The sequence below is a fragment of the Helianthus annuus genome, chromosome 16, assembly GCF_002127325.2.
Source record: "Helianthus annuus cultivar XRQ/B chromosome 16, HanXRQr2.0-SUNRISE, whole genome shotgun sequence".
Lineage (NCBI taxonomy): Eukaryota > Viridiplantae > Streptophyta > Magnoliopsida > Asterales > Asteraceae > Helianthus > Helianthus annuus.
In genome coordinates, this window is record NC_035448.2 from 83,704,184 (window position 1) to 83,717,586 (window position 13,403).

Consider the following 13,403-nt stretch of genomic DNA (forward strand, 5'->3'; position numbering starts at 1 on the left):
ATTCACATGATGACGGTTGCATTTGTTGCACAAGGGTGCAGTACCAATATAGTTCTTCCTAGCACGAGGCTGTGCTGGCTGATTTGGTGCAACTTGATCATTCTGAGCGACTACTGCGAAGTTTTGTGAAGCCTTACGCTTCTTCGACTTCTTAGAGGACTCGGTCTGTTTATCCTTTGGTTTTTCTTGTGCTGTCTTGTCAGATGGTCTCGGATCGCCTTTTCGGAAAAGCTTACCCTTCCTGATTTGAGACTCAGTCAGTGTGGCCGATAGTTCAATGGCTTGTCTGACGGTAGTAGGGTTGCTACCAGTAACAATATCCTGAACTGGGTCAGGAAGACCATCGATGTATCTTTCAATCGCCTTATCCAAGGGCGTAACCATGGTAGGACATAACAGACTCAATTCCTCATAACGATCAGTGTAGGCTCGATGTTCACCGCTGTCTTGTTTGAGATCATCAAATTCCCGTTCCAAAGCCCTAAGCTCATGACGAGGACAGAATTCCTTCATCATTAGAGCCCGAAGCTCTTCCCAGGTTTGTGCCATTGCTACATCGGCACCTCGATCCCTCATTATTCCATTCCACCATGTGAGTGCTCTTTTCTGGAATACACTCGACGCAAACTCAACTTTTCGCTCGTTTGGGCATTGCACATGACGAAATGCGCTTTCAAGACTCTCAAACCACTGTAGGAGTCCCGTGGCCCCTTCAGACCCAGTAAATGTGAGTGGCTTAGCTGAGTTGAATGTCTTAAAGGTGCACTGAACATTGTTATTGTTATTGTTTGCCTGATTTATCTGGGTGATAAGGTTCAGGAGTACAACAGCGAATTGCTGAGCGATTAAGGCTGCCAAGGTGGCATCCTGAGCTTGATCACGTCGAGGAGGCATATAAAAGGGCAAAGAAACATGAGGGAAAAATGAGTGAGATGTCATTGGATATTCAAAACTAGATGTTAAGAATATCGACAAAGCATAAGGATTGTGACCATTTGTTCGTTACTTAAAATAAACAAACGACACCGTGACAAATCAAAGTAAATGGATCAATATAATGTATCGCTGAAGACATGCTCTCCTATAAGTGAATACTCACCCCAAGAGTTCCCAGGTAAGAGTGACTGGTCCGATACTGCGGATTTGTACGAACACTCTAGCCTTAGACAGAAAACTCAGGGTACAGGCATTCACCCTTCCAGTTTGCACGTGTTCACATTATTTAGACCCAAACTTTGACGAGATTTTAAAAAACACCAAAGGCTTAAAAGCCTAAAAACAAATCACCTAAGGATAGATGACTTCTTGTGATGTTTTGAAAAATTTTGACTCGAGAGAACGAATTGTGTTTTGTTTTTGTTAATCACCTAAGGATAGGTGAAGTGTATTGTCTTTAGACTAAACACAAGATACTTGTGTTAGGGTCCTAGGAAGGTTATAGTCTAGGTCAAAGCATTACTAATAACCTAATTCCCTATAACCATTGGCTCTGATACCAACTTTTCTGTCACACCCCGACGTTTCCGCCACGTTTTGTTGTTTTACGTGGTCGGGGTGTGACATCCTTCATACCAATCGAGTGAGTAGACAGCCCATACAAAGAATCCTCAACGCGTAAAGCAGTGTTGAAATCCCCCATTAGAACCCACGGCTTATTATGACACAACCCCTTGTGCATACACAGATTATCCCAAAGAGATCTTCTATCCTGGTATTTGTTCTCCGCATAAACAAAAGAAATAAAAAACGATTTATTATCAGCTTTAGGGAACACCTGAGCATGTATGACTTGGTCCGTTTGGGATAGAATCATAAGATCGACCACATCCGTGTTCCAACCTAATATAATCCTTGTACCGCGATTACATAAGGCTCCATTAGACGTCCAACTCCAAGACCTAAACACACCCTTACACACCTTGTCGAGCTTCGTGATATCCACATGAGACTCAAGTAATGCACAAACATTTAATTTATTTTCAGCAACCAGAGCACGAACCTCATTTTGTTTCAGGGGTCGGTTCAAACCCCTTATATTCCATGAGGCTATACTATCCATTAAAACCATTATGACCGGGAGTGCTTGCCCCCTCAGAATACTTACATTGATCGTGCCGCATAAACTCAGACATTTCAGTCGGAATATTTTCCACAACCTCTTCCTCTACACGAGAACTTGTGCCATTACCTTTTTTTTCACCAGCTCTTACCCCATTAACCTGATTTTTATTACCAACTTCCGAATCCCCATCCCCCTTTGACAAAACATCAAACGAGTTTCGAGTCTTCACCTTTTGATTCTCTAGAGCATTTACATTACCCTCCGTAGTACCCGATGTGCTCGGCCCTGATTTATTCATCTTAGGTTTGTAGATAAATTTTTGCTTTTGCCTTTTCTGCATCATACCCACTCTCGCCACCTTCCTGTTATCAGTAGTAAACCCCTCCTCATCAACAACCACATGTTTAGCTTTATTTTGAACATTCTTGGCACATGTCTGATCGTTGTGGCCAAAGATACAACACAAAGAGCATCTCTGAGGCTTCCATTCATACTCCACTTTCACCTTTTCTGTGATGTATCCCTCTCCCTCCAGCTTCAGAATAGCAACAATGATATGATCTTTTAGTTCATTCTCCGCATCTATTTCAATTAGAGCCCTTGCAAAACTGCTCCTTCCCCATTTATCCGCACACATATCCGCCGTATACCCATCTAATCTTTTCGGGGTTCCAACCTTAGAAGCCAACAAACTCAAGCCATCATCCGAATAAATCGCAATCGGAACGTTATACATCTTAACCCATACTGGGATCGACTTAATACCCTCTTTTCTTAGACTGACATCCGGAGACCAGATATTCGAAAACAACGGCACTTTCCTGATCAACCACGGTCCCCCTTCCAAGACTTTAGCCATGCCCTCTTTTGTATCAAACTTAAAGAAAAAGAACCCATCCTTATTCATCATAATTTTAGAGAAACCATGCTTAGCCCACACATTTTTCGCATAATATTCCACAACAGGAAAAGGTAATCGATTTCCCAAAAAGTAGCCATACAAAACATTCTCAAATTTGTCCTGGACCTTTTTAATTACCTCACGAGGAATAAGCACATCAGCATCCTGAACCGTCTCTGTAGCATCCAACTTACGGAAGTTAACCTCTCTTTTCAACGATGTTTGCATTTTAACCTTGTCCGCATAAGATAAGTTGGGTATGTCCTTCACCACGTTACTCGAACTAGGGTTTGCATGGGAATCCATCTTGGCAGCCGTAAATCCACCGCCATATCCCCACGTAGCATCCAATTCCACAGGCTTCGAAATCTCAAACAACCCATCTATCACCGATACATTACTTGTAGAATACATACCACGTCTCGGTAACATAGGATTACCCTCAATATTTGTTACTCGTAACCCAATCCCACGAACCGGTGGTGTATTATCTTCATTCCCAGGAGAACGATGATCCAAAGGTTTTATCCCGTCACTTTTCCCCTCCATGCATGCAAAAAACCCTAACCAGCCGACAAGAGAAACTCTTCGCAAAACAAACCCTAGACGGCCGACAAAAGGAAATCTTTCACCAAAGAACAAGAATCCACAATCACAAGTAAAAATAACCCGTAATCCTTAAACCCTAGAACAAAACCTCAACCCTTGATCGATTAATCTAATGTCATCAATCTAGCTAAATTAATCTCAGTTAACCGCAATCAATGGCTACCAGATTAATAGATTAGGGTTTCAGAATATATCACTAGGGCGGCGATTTGTGAAAACAAAACAAAAGAATACCCTAGCTCTTAATTGATCCCTAATGCTAACGAGTTCGTTATAGATTCTTGCAAGAACAAGATCCAATCACAGACTGTTATGCATAAGATCACAAGAAAAAACAAGGGAAAATCGTGAAGAAGAAGAAGATCAAAATCGCCTAAAGGAGAGAGAGAACACGACCATTGTTAGAATTTTTTGACACTTTATAATATCACATATCATAGCGTTATCTAAATCATTTCAGTTTAGACATATCACGTTTTACACAAATAACATATTCTTCACAAGACATTATTTTTTACAAACAACTTATCTTATACAAATTCATTTTTACTAGGTTATTCATTTAACCTTACATTATTCTCTTATTTATACATATCATCTGATCTTATCGTTTTTCATACGATTTACAAAACAAAAAACAAATTACAAGGTTCATGACTGACTGTTATTGTAACACTCTAATTAAAATGTCCAATATTTAAACCGACTAGATAAGAAAGATCATAGTCATTTAAAACACAAACGCAAATTTTAATTCTAGTTTAGAACATAAGTGTTTGAAAACCATCACAACACAACAAGGATACATAAGTATTCCTTTCATTACAAAATTATCACTAGCGAACATCTAAGACAAAAGTGAAGAACAACTTCTTGATTGTGTTCGGTTCCGAAGCCTTGCGTTGATCACCATCCATTTGATTGACTTACTTTAAAGCTGGAAATTTAACAAAATATCAAGGTTAGAATCCCTCAAATTTCACATAATTAAGTGTGCATTTAAATCGGATTCAAAATATGAAATTATACAAAACTTGACATTTTTAGCTGGACTCCACCGTAAATTACGGTGGTCACCGTAATTTACGGTGAGAGCTGGACGTTTATGGTTCTACCGTAAATCAGTAGAGAACCACCGTAAAGGTTTACTCTCTACCGTAAATTACGGTGGTACCGTAATTTACGGTAGTCTCTGCATATCCTTCCTATTTGCTGTTTTGACCCGTTTATACCAATTCCTGCACTTTAAGGACATCAAAGCACAACACGGGGTATTCCTTTACAACAATTATGATCCGTTTAGGATCCCTTACTTCAACCCACACGCTCCCATTACTGGTTTGCGTGACAAATAATATTCTTCCCATTACCCGACACACGGGTTTATGGACTACGGATGAGGTACTCCCGTTACCCGGTTTGTACCCACCACTATAGCTCATTTTGGTTTGCCATTATGAGGTCCCTCATTTCAAGCAACCAAACCATCACGACTCTCTATTATTCATAACTAGTAAACCATTAAAATGAAAAGTAGATCATCAACATTATAGTAGCGTTAACCACGTACCTTAGAGCTTTCCCTTTTGGCGAGCGTCCGCACCGGCTTGACTTCCCGACGCCTCGCTCGTGTTGCCTAAAACATCAAGCCAATTTACCATTAGAACCATTCGGCTCATGATTAAGCTTGTTACTTAACCAACACCACATTGGTGTCGATCAATGTCTTTTAGGCATTTTATCAAGCATCTTGTGTGCATAATTTCTTACAATTTGTGACTAAGTTTAACATTCATGATTTAGCCATAGCAAACATCAATTTAAGCAATTTCGCTAAATTTTTACATCAATAATTTCTGAATCTTGTTCATAAAGCTTGAATTACTCTAGGATACATCAAAATCCTAATGTCTCATACTTTTCTACAAAAACCCGCATATCACCTCTAATGGTGATCATGAACTTTACAAGAATTAAACCAAATTTCAACGAGAAATCTACTAGGGTTCATCCCTATACACTATTTCAATTAAAACAAACATCATGCATGCTCAGATTTGAACCTCATGATTTTACCTAAAATCTAAGGTAGAACCAAATCATGAAATTTTGCATACCTTACGATCCCTTAGTCAAGGTGATCACAAATCTATATTCAGATTTCAATTCGGACTCGATTTGAACCTTCAATTGATGGATTTTATGAACATTAGGGTTTGAGGAGAAATCCCCTTTGTTCCTGCGTTCTGATCGATTAAACACACACTTAGGTGTGTGTTTAGTGTGTTATTTTTACTAATAATAATTTAAGTTCCTGAATTGACAATTTTGGTCCCTCAATTATACATGGGCTATAGAACAAGGGTTTTTTTTTTTTATTAAACTTTGTCATATTATGTTAAGATTTCTACTAACTAGGTTATCTTTCCTAGTCTTTTATCTTAACTTACTACTAGTATTTAGTTTAAAAATGTAACATTAATATTTTCGGGGTGTTACAAGTCCACCCCCCTTAAAGAGGGTTTCGTCCCCGAAACCTGTTTATGTATATGACAGAAGTTTCTTATACGTACCGAAAAGTGTAGGGTGTAGTCGTTTCATTTCCTCTTCAGACTCCCAAGTGGTGTCTGATCCTTTTCGGTGTTCCCATTTGACCTTTACTTGATAGACCATCTTGTTCCTTAACCTTTTCACCTTACAGTCTAGAATAGCAATTGGTCTCACCGCGTAGTTGAGACTATTATCCACCTTGATGTCGTCATAGTGAATATACGCGGTTTCGTCAGCTAGACATTTCCGGAGCTGTGATACATGGAACGTGCTATGTATCCCACTCAACTCTGGGGGCAATTCGAGACGGTAAGCCACCCTACCGACTCGTTCGATGATTCTGAAGGGCCCGATAAACCTGGGGCTTAACTTTCCCCTTTTTCTAAACCGGATTACTCCTTTCCACGGTGATACCTTCAACATAACCTTATCGCCAACTTGGAACTCAATCGGTTTTCTCCGTTTGTCCGCATACGCCTTCTGTCGATTTTGAGCCGCCCTTAAGTGAGCTCGGACTATGTCGATCTTTTGATTCGTGAGTCCGATTATATCTTTATGTTCAAGTTCACGCGGGCCAACCTCACCCCAACATACCGGAGTTCGACACTTCCTTCCGTATAGCATTTCATACGGAGCCATGCCGATGCTTACGTGGTAACTGTTATTATATGAGAATTCAACCAACGGTAAGTGAATATCCCAACTATCCCCGAAGTCAATTATGCACGCCCGTAACATATCCCCCAATGTTTGTATTGTTCTTTCACTTTGACCATCCGTTTGAGGATGGTACGCGGTGCTAATAAAAAATTTAGTTCCCATTTGTTTTTGGAAATCGCACCAAAAATTTGAAGTGAACCGGGTATCCCTATCAGACACGATGGATACCGGCACTCCGTGGCGTGCTATTATCTCATTAGTGTACACTTCTGACATCTTCTCTGACGTATAAGTTTCTCGGATAGGGATGAAATGGGCACTTTTGGTTAGTCTATCCACAACTACCCAAATGGCATCGAAACCACGGCTAGTTCTGGGCAGCTTGGTTAGCAGGTCCATTGTAATTTGTTCCCACTTCCAAACCGGAATATCTAATGGTTGCAACTTGCCGTAGGGTTTTTGGTGCTCCGCTTTGACTTGTAAACAAGTCAAACACTTCTCCACGTATTTAGCCACATCCCTTTTCATCCCCGGGCACCAATAGTTTTGCTTCAAGTCCCTGTACATCTTAGTTTCCCCGGGATGGATCGAATAGCGAGACTTATGAGCCTCGTCAAGCAGAAGACTCTTAACACCACATGTGTTCGGGACCCAAATCCGATCATTCCGGCATTTCATCCCATCACTTCCTTCCGTAAGGTCTTTTACCATCCCTTTTATACGTTCTTTCTTCCAATTTTCTTTCTTTAACGCTTCGGTTTGGGCTTCTCGGATACGCTCGAGCAAACCTGAAGTTACTACCAACTGCATAGACCGTACTCGTATTGGAGCGCATTCGTCCTTTCGGCTAAGGGCATCCGCCACCACATTAGCCTTTCCGGGGTGGTAATGGATCTCGCAGTCGTAGTCTTTTACCACATCTAACCAACGTCTCTGCCTCATGTTTAGCTCCTTTTGATCGAAAAAGTACTTCAAACTCTTATGGTCAGTGAAAAAAGTAGTTTTCACACCATACAAGTAATGCCTCCAGATTTTCAAGGCAAAGACCACGGCTGCCAACTCAAGATCGTGAGTTGGGTACTTTGTTTCATGCGACTTAAGTTACCTAGAGGCATAGGCGATCACCCTTCCCCTTTGCATTAGTACGCACCCAAGGCCTAGGTGCGATGCATCCGAGTACACTACCATATCCTCCGTACCATCCGGTAAAGTCAACACCGGTGCACAGGTTAATTTTTCCTTCAATGTCTGAAATGCCTTTTCTTGATCGCTTCCCCAGACGAACTTCTCATTCTTGCGGGTCAATTTGGTCAATGGCGTTGCAATTTTGGAGAAATCCTGAATGAATCTCCGATAGTAACCTGCCAACCCCAAGAAACTTCTAATTTCGGATGGATTCTTTGGAGGGCTCCATTTCGACACCGCTTCCACCTTCGACGGATCCACCAATATTCCCTCGGCACTGATGACGTGCCCTAGGAATTGCACCTCTCGTAACCAGAAGGCGCATTTTGAGAATTTAGCATATAATCTTTCCCGCCTTAATACCTCCAATACTTCTCGTAAATGGTTAGCGTGCTCCGCCTCGTTTCTTGAATAAACGAGGATGTCGTCTATAAAAACAATCACCGATCTATCGAGCATCTGTTTGCAAACCCGGTTCATGAGGTCCATGAAAGCCGCGGGCGCATTCGTTAATCTGAAAGACATCACGAGAAATTCGAAATGTCCGTATCGTGTCCGGAATGCCGTTTTTGGTACATCATTTTCCTTTACCCTCAATTGGTGGTAACCCGATCTCAAATCGATTTTTGAAAACCAGCTAGCGCCTTGTAATTGATCGAATAAGTCGTCAATTCTCGGAAGTGGGTATCGATTCTTTACCGTGAGTTTGTTTAACTCCCGGTAATCAATACACATCCGCATGCTCCCGTCCTTCTTCTTTACAAATAGCACGGGAGCTCCCCAAGGAGACACGCTAGGCCGGATGAATCCCTTCTCTAGTAAATCTTGCAACTGAGACATTAACTCTTGCAGTTCTGAAGGTGCCAATCTATACGGTGCCTTAGCAACCGGTTTAGCACCCGGGGTCAGTTCAATCCCGAACTCTATTTCGCGCTCTGGTGGCATTCCCGGAAGATCTTCGGGAAAGACATCTTTAAATTCACGCACCACATGTACGTCTTCAATTCTTGGCGTTTCTTTTTCGACGTCACGTATATAAGTTAGATATGCCTTACACCCGTGTAGTATAAACTTGCGGGCTTCTATCATCGAGCATATCATGGGATTACAAGCCTTCTCCCCATAGATGATGACACGCCTTCTGCTCGGAGACGTTAGGTGTATCTCCTTACGTAAGCATATCACCTTAGCATGGTAGCGGGATAGCCAATCCATTCCAACGACCACTTGAAATTCACCCATGGACATGGGTATTAAATCAATGGAGTATTCCTCGCCATCGATATTCAATTTGCATTCCCGACATACATCACAAACAAGAAAACTTTTGTTATTACCTACTTCTACTTCCATTGGCATAGGTAATTTTGTTAATGTAAACATGGGGTTTTGAATAAATCTATGTGAAACAAAAGACTTATTCGCACCTGTATCAAATAAAGCACGTGCAAGGATCGAATTTATAGTAAATATACCTGTAACCATGTCAGGTTCCATTTTTGCTTCAGCAGCAGTGATTTGGAACGACCTTGCCTTAGCTTTTGGGGTCTCATCCCTAGAGTCGGCACTCTCTTTCTTTCCCACCAATTCCGGGCATTCTGACTTTTTATGACCCGGTTGGTAACATTTATAGCACACCGTTACTTTGTCTGGGCAATTTGCAACCCCATGCCCTATCTTGCCACATGCCACGCAAGGTTTGTTCTTGAAATAGCATTCACCTTTATGAGTGTGTCCACATGTTTTGCAACTCGGAGATCCTCCTTTTGCACTTCCTTTCTTCGAAGATTCAGCTACCTTTGGCTTCTTTGTGGGACTCGGGTTTTCATCCAAGGCCCTCCTTTCACCTCTTTCAACTTGCCTTTTTAGTTCAATCTCGCGTTCCCGCGCCGCATTGATTATATCGGTGAGGCTTTCATAATGTGAGGGAGTCATGAACTCCCTATATTCAGCCCTAAGCATGGTGTGATAATAATAAATTTTCTGTTCTTCAGTTTTGACCAAGTCATCACAAAACTTGAGCTTATCCATGAACATCCCCGTAATCTTATCAACGGTTTCACCCTTTTGCCTCAATTGCATGAATTCTTCCTTTATCTTATTTATCACTGCCTTGGGGCTATGATGTTTGAGGAATGGTACTTTGAAAGCTTCCCAAGTCATCGCCCTTATTGTTTCAGCACCCCTTTCGTTTCTGAGGTTGTCCCACCAATCCTTGGCTTGGCCTCTAAGTTGGCCAGTTCCATATGCCACAAAGTCACTTTCATCACAATGCGTTCGTTCAAAAACACCCTCAATATCGCTTATCCACCTTTGACAAGCAATTGGATCTACCTCTCCATTGAAAATTGGGGGCTTGCACGCCATAAACTTGTTGTAGGAACAACCTTTCTTTTCCTTAGTCTTGCCTCTATCACTGGTAAGATCTTCTCTTAGTTCACCTATTCTTTCCTCCATAGTCGAAAGTAAGGTGTTTTGCATTCTTTCCACAAATCTTGGTAGACTAACTTCGATGGCCCTACCAACTTCCTCGGCAATCTTCTCTTTCAACTCGTCGGTAGTGAGGGATAGAACATTGTTACTAGCACCTCCCGACATCTTCTTAGTGAAATGTTAAAATGATCCGTTAAATAATCTTGTTCAATCGCTCTCATGCTCTTACATGAGACTTCGTACTTATTTTCCGGCCAAGTATATAACTTTGCCTTATCATCTATACTAAGTGTACTTCCCGGGTTCGAGTATATCACTATACTCCTCCCATACACAATAAATCGTTACCCTTTTTAATCTCTTTAAATTTAATTTGCTTTAAGTAAATTCTTACCGGATGTTGATCAGCCTTGAACCGAACACAATTCTCTTTAACCTTAGCTCTGAATACCAACTTGTAACACTCTAATTAAAATGTCCAATATTTAAACCGACTAGATAAGAAAGATCATAGTCATTTAAAACACAAACGCAAATTTTAATTCTAGTTTAGAACATAAGTGTTTGAAAACCATCACAACACAGCAAGGATACATAAGTATTCCTTTCATTACAAAATTATCACTAGCGAACATCTAAGACAAAAGTGAAGAACAACTTCTTGATTGTGTTCGGTTCCGAAGCCTTGCGTTGATCACCATCCATTTGATTGGCTTACTTTAAAGCTGGAAATTTAACAAAATATCAAGGTTAGAATCCCTCAAATTTCACATAATTAAGTGTGCGTTTAAATCGGATTCAAAATATGAAATTATACAAAACTTGACATTTTTAGCTGGACTCCACCGTAAATTACGGTGGTCACCGTAATTTACGGTGAGAGCTGGACGTTTATGGTTCTACCGTAAATCAGTAGAGAACCACCGTAAAGGTTTACTCTCTACCGTAAATTACGGTGGTACCGTAATTTACGGTAGTCTCTGCATATCCTTCCTATTTGCTGTTTTGACCCGTTTATACCAATTCCTGCACTTTAAGGACATCAAAGCACAGCACGGGGTATTCCTTTACAACAATTATGATCCGTTTAGGATCCCTTACTTCAACCCACACGCTCCCATTACCGGTTTGCGTGACAAATAATATTCTTCCCATTACCCGACACACGGGTTTATGGACTACGGATGAGGTACTCCCGTTACCCGGTTTGTACCCACCACTATAGCTCATTTTGGTTTGCCATTATGAGGTCCCTCATTTCAAGCAACCAAACCATCACGACTCTCTATTATTCATAACTAGTAAACCATTAAAATGAAAACTAGATCATCAACATTATAGTAGCGTTAACCACGTACCTTAGAGCTTTCCCTTTTGGCGAGCGTCCGCACCGGCTTGACTTCCCGACGCCTCGCTCGTGTTGCCTAAAACATACAAGCCAATTTATCATTAGAACCATTCGGCTCATGATTAAGCTTGTTACTTAACCAACACCACATTGGTGTCGATCAATGTCTTTTAGGCATTTTATCAAGCATCTTGTGTGCATAATTTCTTACAATTTGTGACTAAGTTTAACATTCATGATTTAGCCATAGCAAACATCAATTTAAGCAATTTTGCTAAATTTTTACATCAATAATTTCTGAATCTTGTTCATAAAGCTTGAATTACTCTAGGATACATCAAAATCCTAATGTCTCATACTTTTCTACAAAAACCCACATATCACCTCTAATGGTGATCATGAACTTTACAAGAATTAAACCAAATTTCAACGAGAAATCTACTAGGGTTCATCCCTATACACTATTTCAATTAAAACAAACATCATGCATGCTCAGATTTGAACCTCATGATTTTACCTAAAATCTAAGGTAGAACCAAATCATGAAATTTTGCATACCTTACGATCCCTTAGTCAAGGTGATCACAAATCTATATTCAGATTTCAATTCGGACTCGATTTGAACCTTCAATTGATGGATTTTATGAACATTAGGGTTTGAGGAGAAATCCCCTTTGTTCCTGCGTTCTGATCGATTAAACACACACTTAGGTGTGTGTTTAGTGTGTTATTTTTACTAATAATAATTTAAGTTCCTGAATTGACAATTTTGGTCCCTCAATTATACATGGGCTATAGAACAAGGGTTTTTTTTATTAAACTTTGTCATATTATGTTAAGATTTCTACTAACTAGGTTATCTTTCCTAGTCTTTTATCTTAACTTACTACTAGTATTTAGTTTAAAAATGTAACATTAATATTTTCGGGGTGTTACAGTTATTAAACGTTTTCTTTAAACTCAAGTCATGAATCCCATTTTCACAAAACCTATGTATCTCACAGGCATTTTTATGCTGACTACTTTCACATGTGTTTTCAGGAGCTATCGTATAGGATGACAATGGTGACACTAGGGTGGACCTGTGCCTTAGAGACTAAAAATGAAGATAGACTAGTTTAATTATGTCATGAACTCTTTGTTTTCCCTGTTTAAGACAATATAACACTCTTGTTTATAAATAAAATACAACTTTGTATGCCATGGTTATGAAACAATTAATTCTGTCCCAACACTCCCCGGCGTTTCCGTCGCGGTTGCATGTTATACGCGGCTGGGGTGTGACAGGTTGCACATGCATAACCTCACTAATAGTCAAAAGGGTTTACATAGTAGCCGCCCACCATACTCTTAGACCTAATACCATTGGACCGAACCATTAGAATCCTCACGCATCATTTACACAAGACTCATTATTCAAACGTGATTATGAGTATTACATAGTCAACCTTAATAACGATGCCAAACAAATCACAAAATAAGTCGCAATCCAAGATCATTAGTTATTAAACACTAACCGATACAAGACAATTAATGGGTCCTTCGATGTAGAAAGCTTCGAGATCTCAAGACTGCCGTCGCACAGGAATAAGGGGAGAGAAGTGATTAGGGTTTTTAGATTAGTCACTAACGTAAAGGTTATTGTCACACCCCCA

The 13,403-nt window shown here is 40.4% G+C and overlaps 2 protein-coding genes across 2 annotated transcripts; both read right to left on the reverse strand.

Moving 5' to 3' along the window:
- Positions 1–5,143: 5,143 nt before the first annotated feature.
- LOC118488211 lies at positions 5,144–6,761 on the reverse strand. The gene is made up of 2 exons (XM_035985446.1): positions 6,146–6,761; positions 5,144–5,208 (listed from the first exon to the last, which is right to left on the reverse strand). The coding sequence occupies exons 1-2, from the start codon at positions 6,759–6,761 to the stop codon at positions 5,144–5,146; spliced, it is 681 nt and encodes a 226-aa protein (XP_035841339.1).
- A 1,122-nt stretch (positions 6,762–7,883) lies between these two features.
- LOC118488212 lies at positions 7,884–10,565 on the reverse strand. The gene is made up of 4 exons (XM_035985447.1): positions 9,443–10,565; positions 8,739–9,193; positions 8,331–8,426; positions 7,884–8,270 (listed from the first exon to the last, which is right to left on the reverse strand). Exons 1-4 carry the CDS (start codon positions 10,563–10,565, stop codon positions 7,884–7,886), a joined length of 2,061 nt encoding a protein of 686 aa, XP_035841340.1.
- Between the last annotated feature and the right edge of the window lie 2,838 nt (positions 10,566–13,403).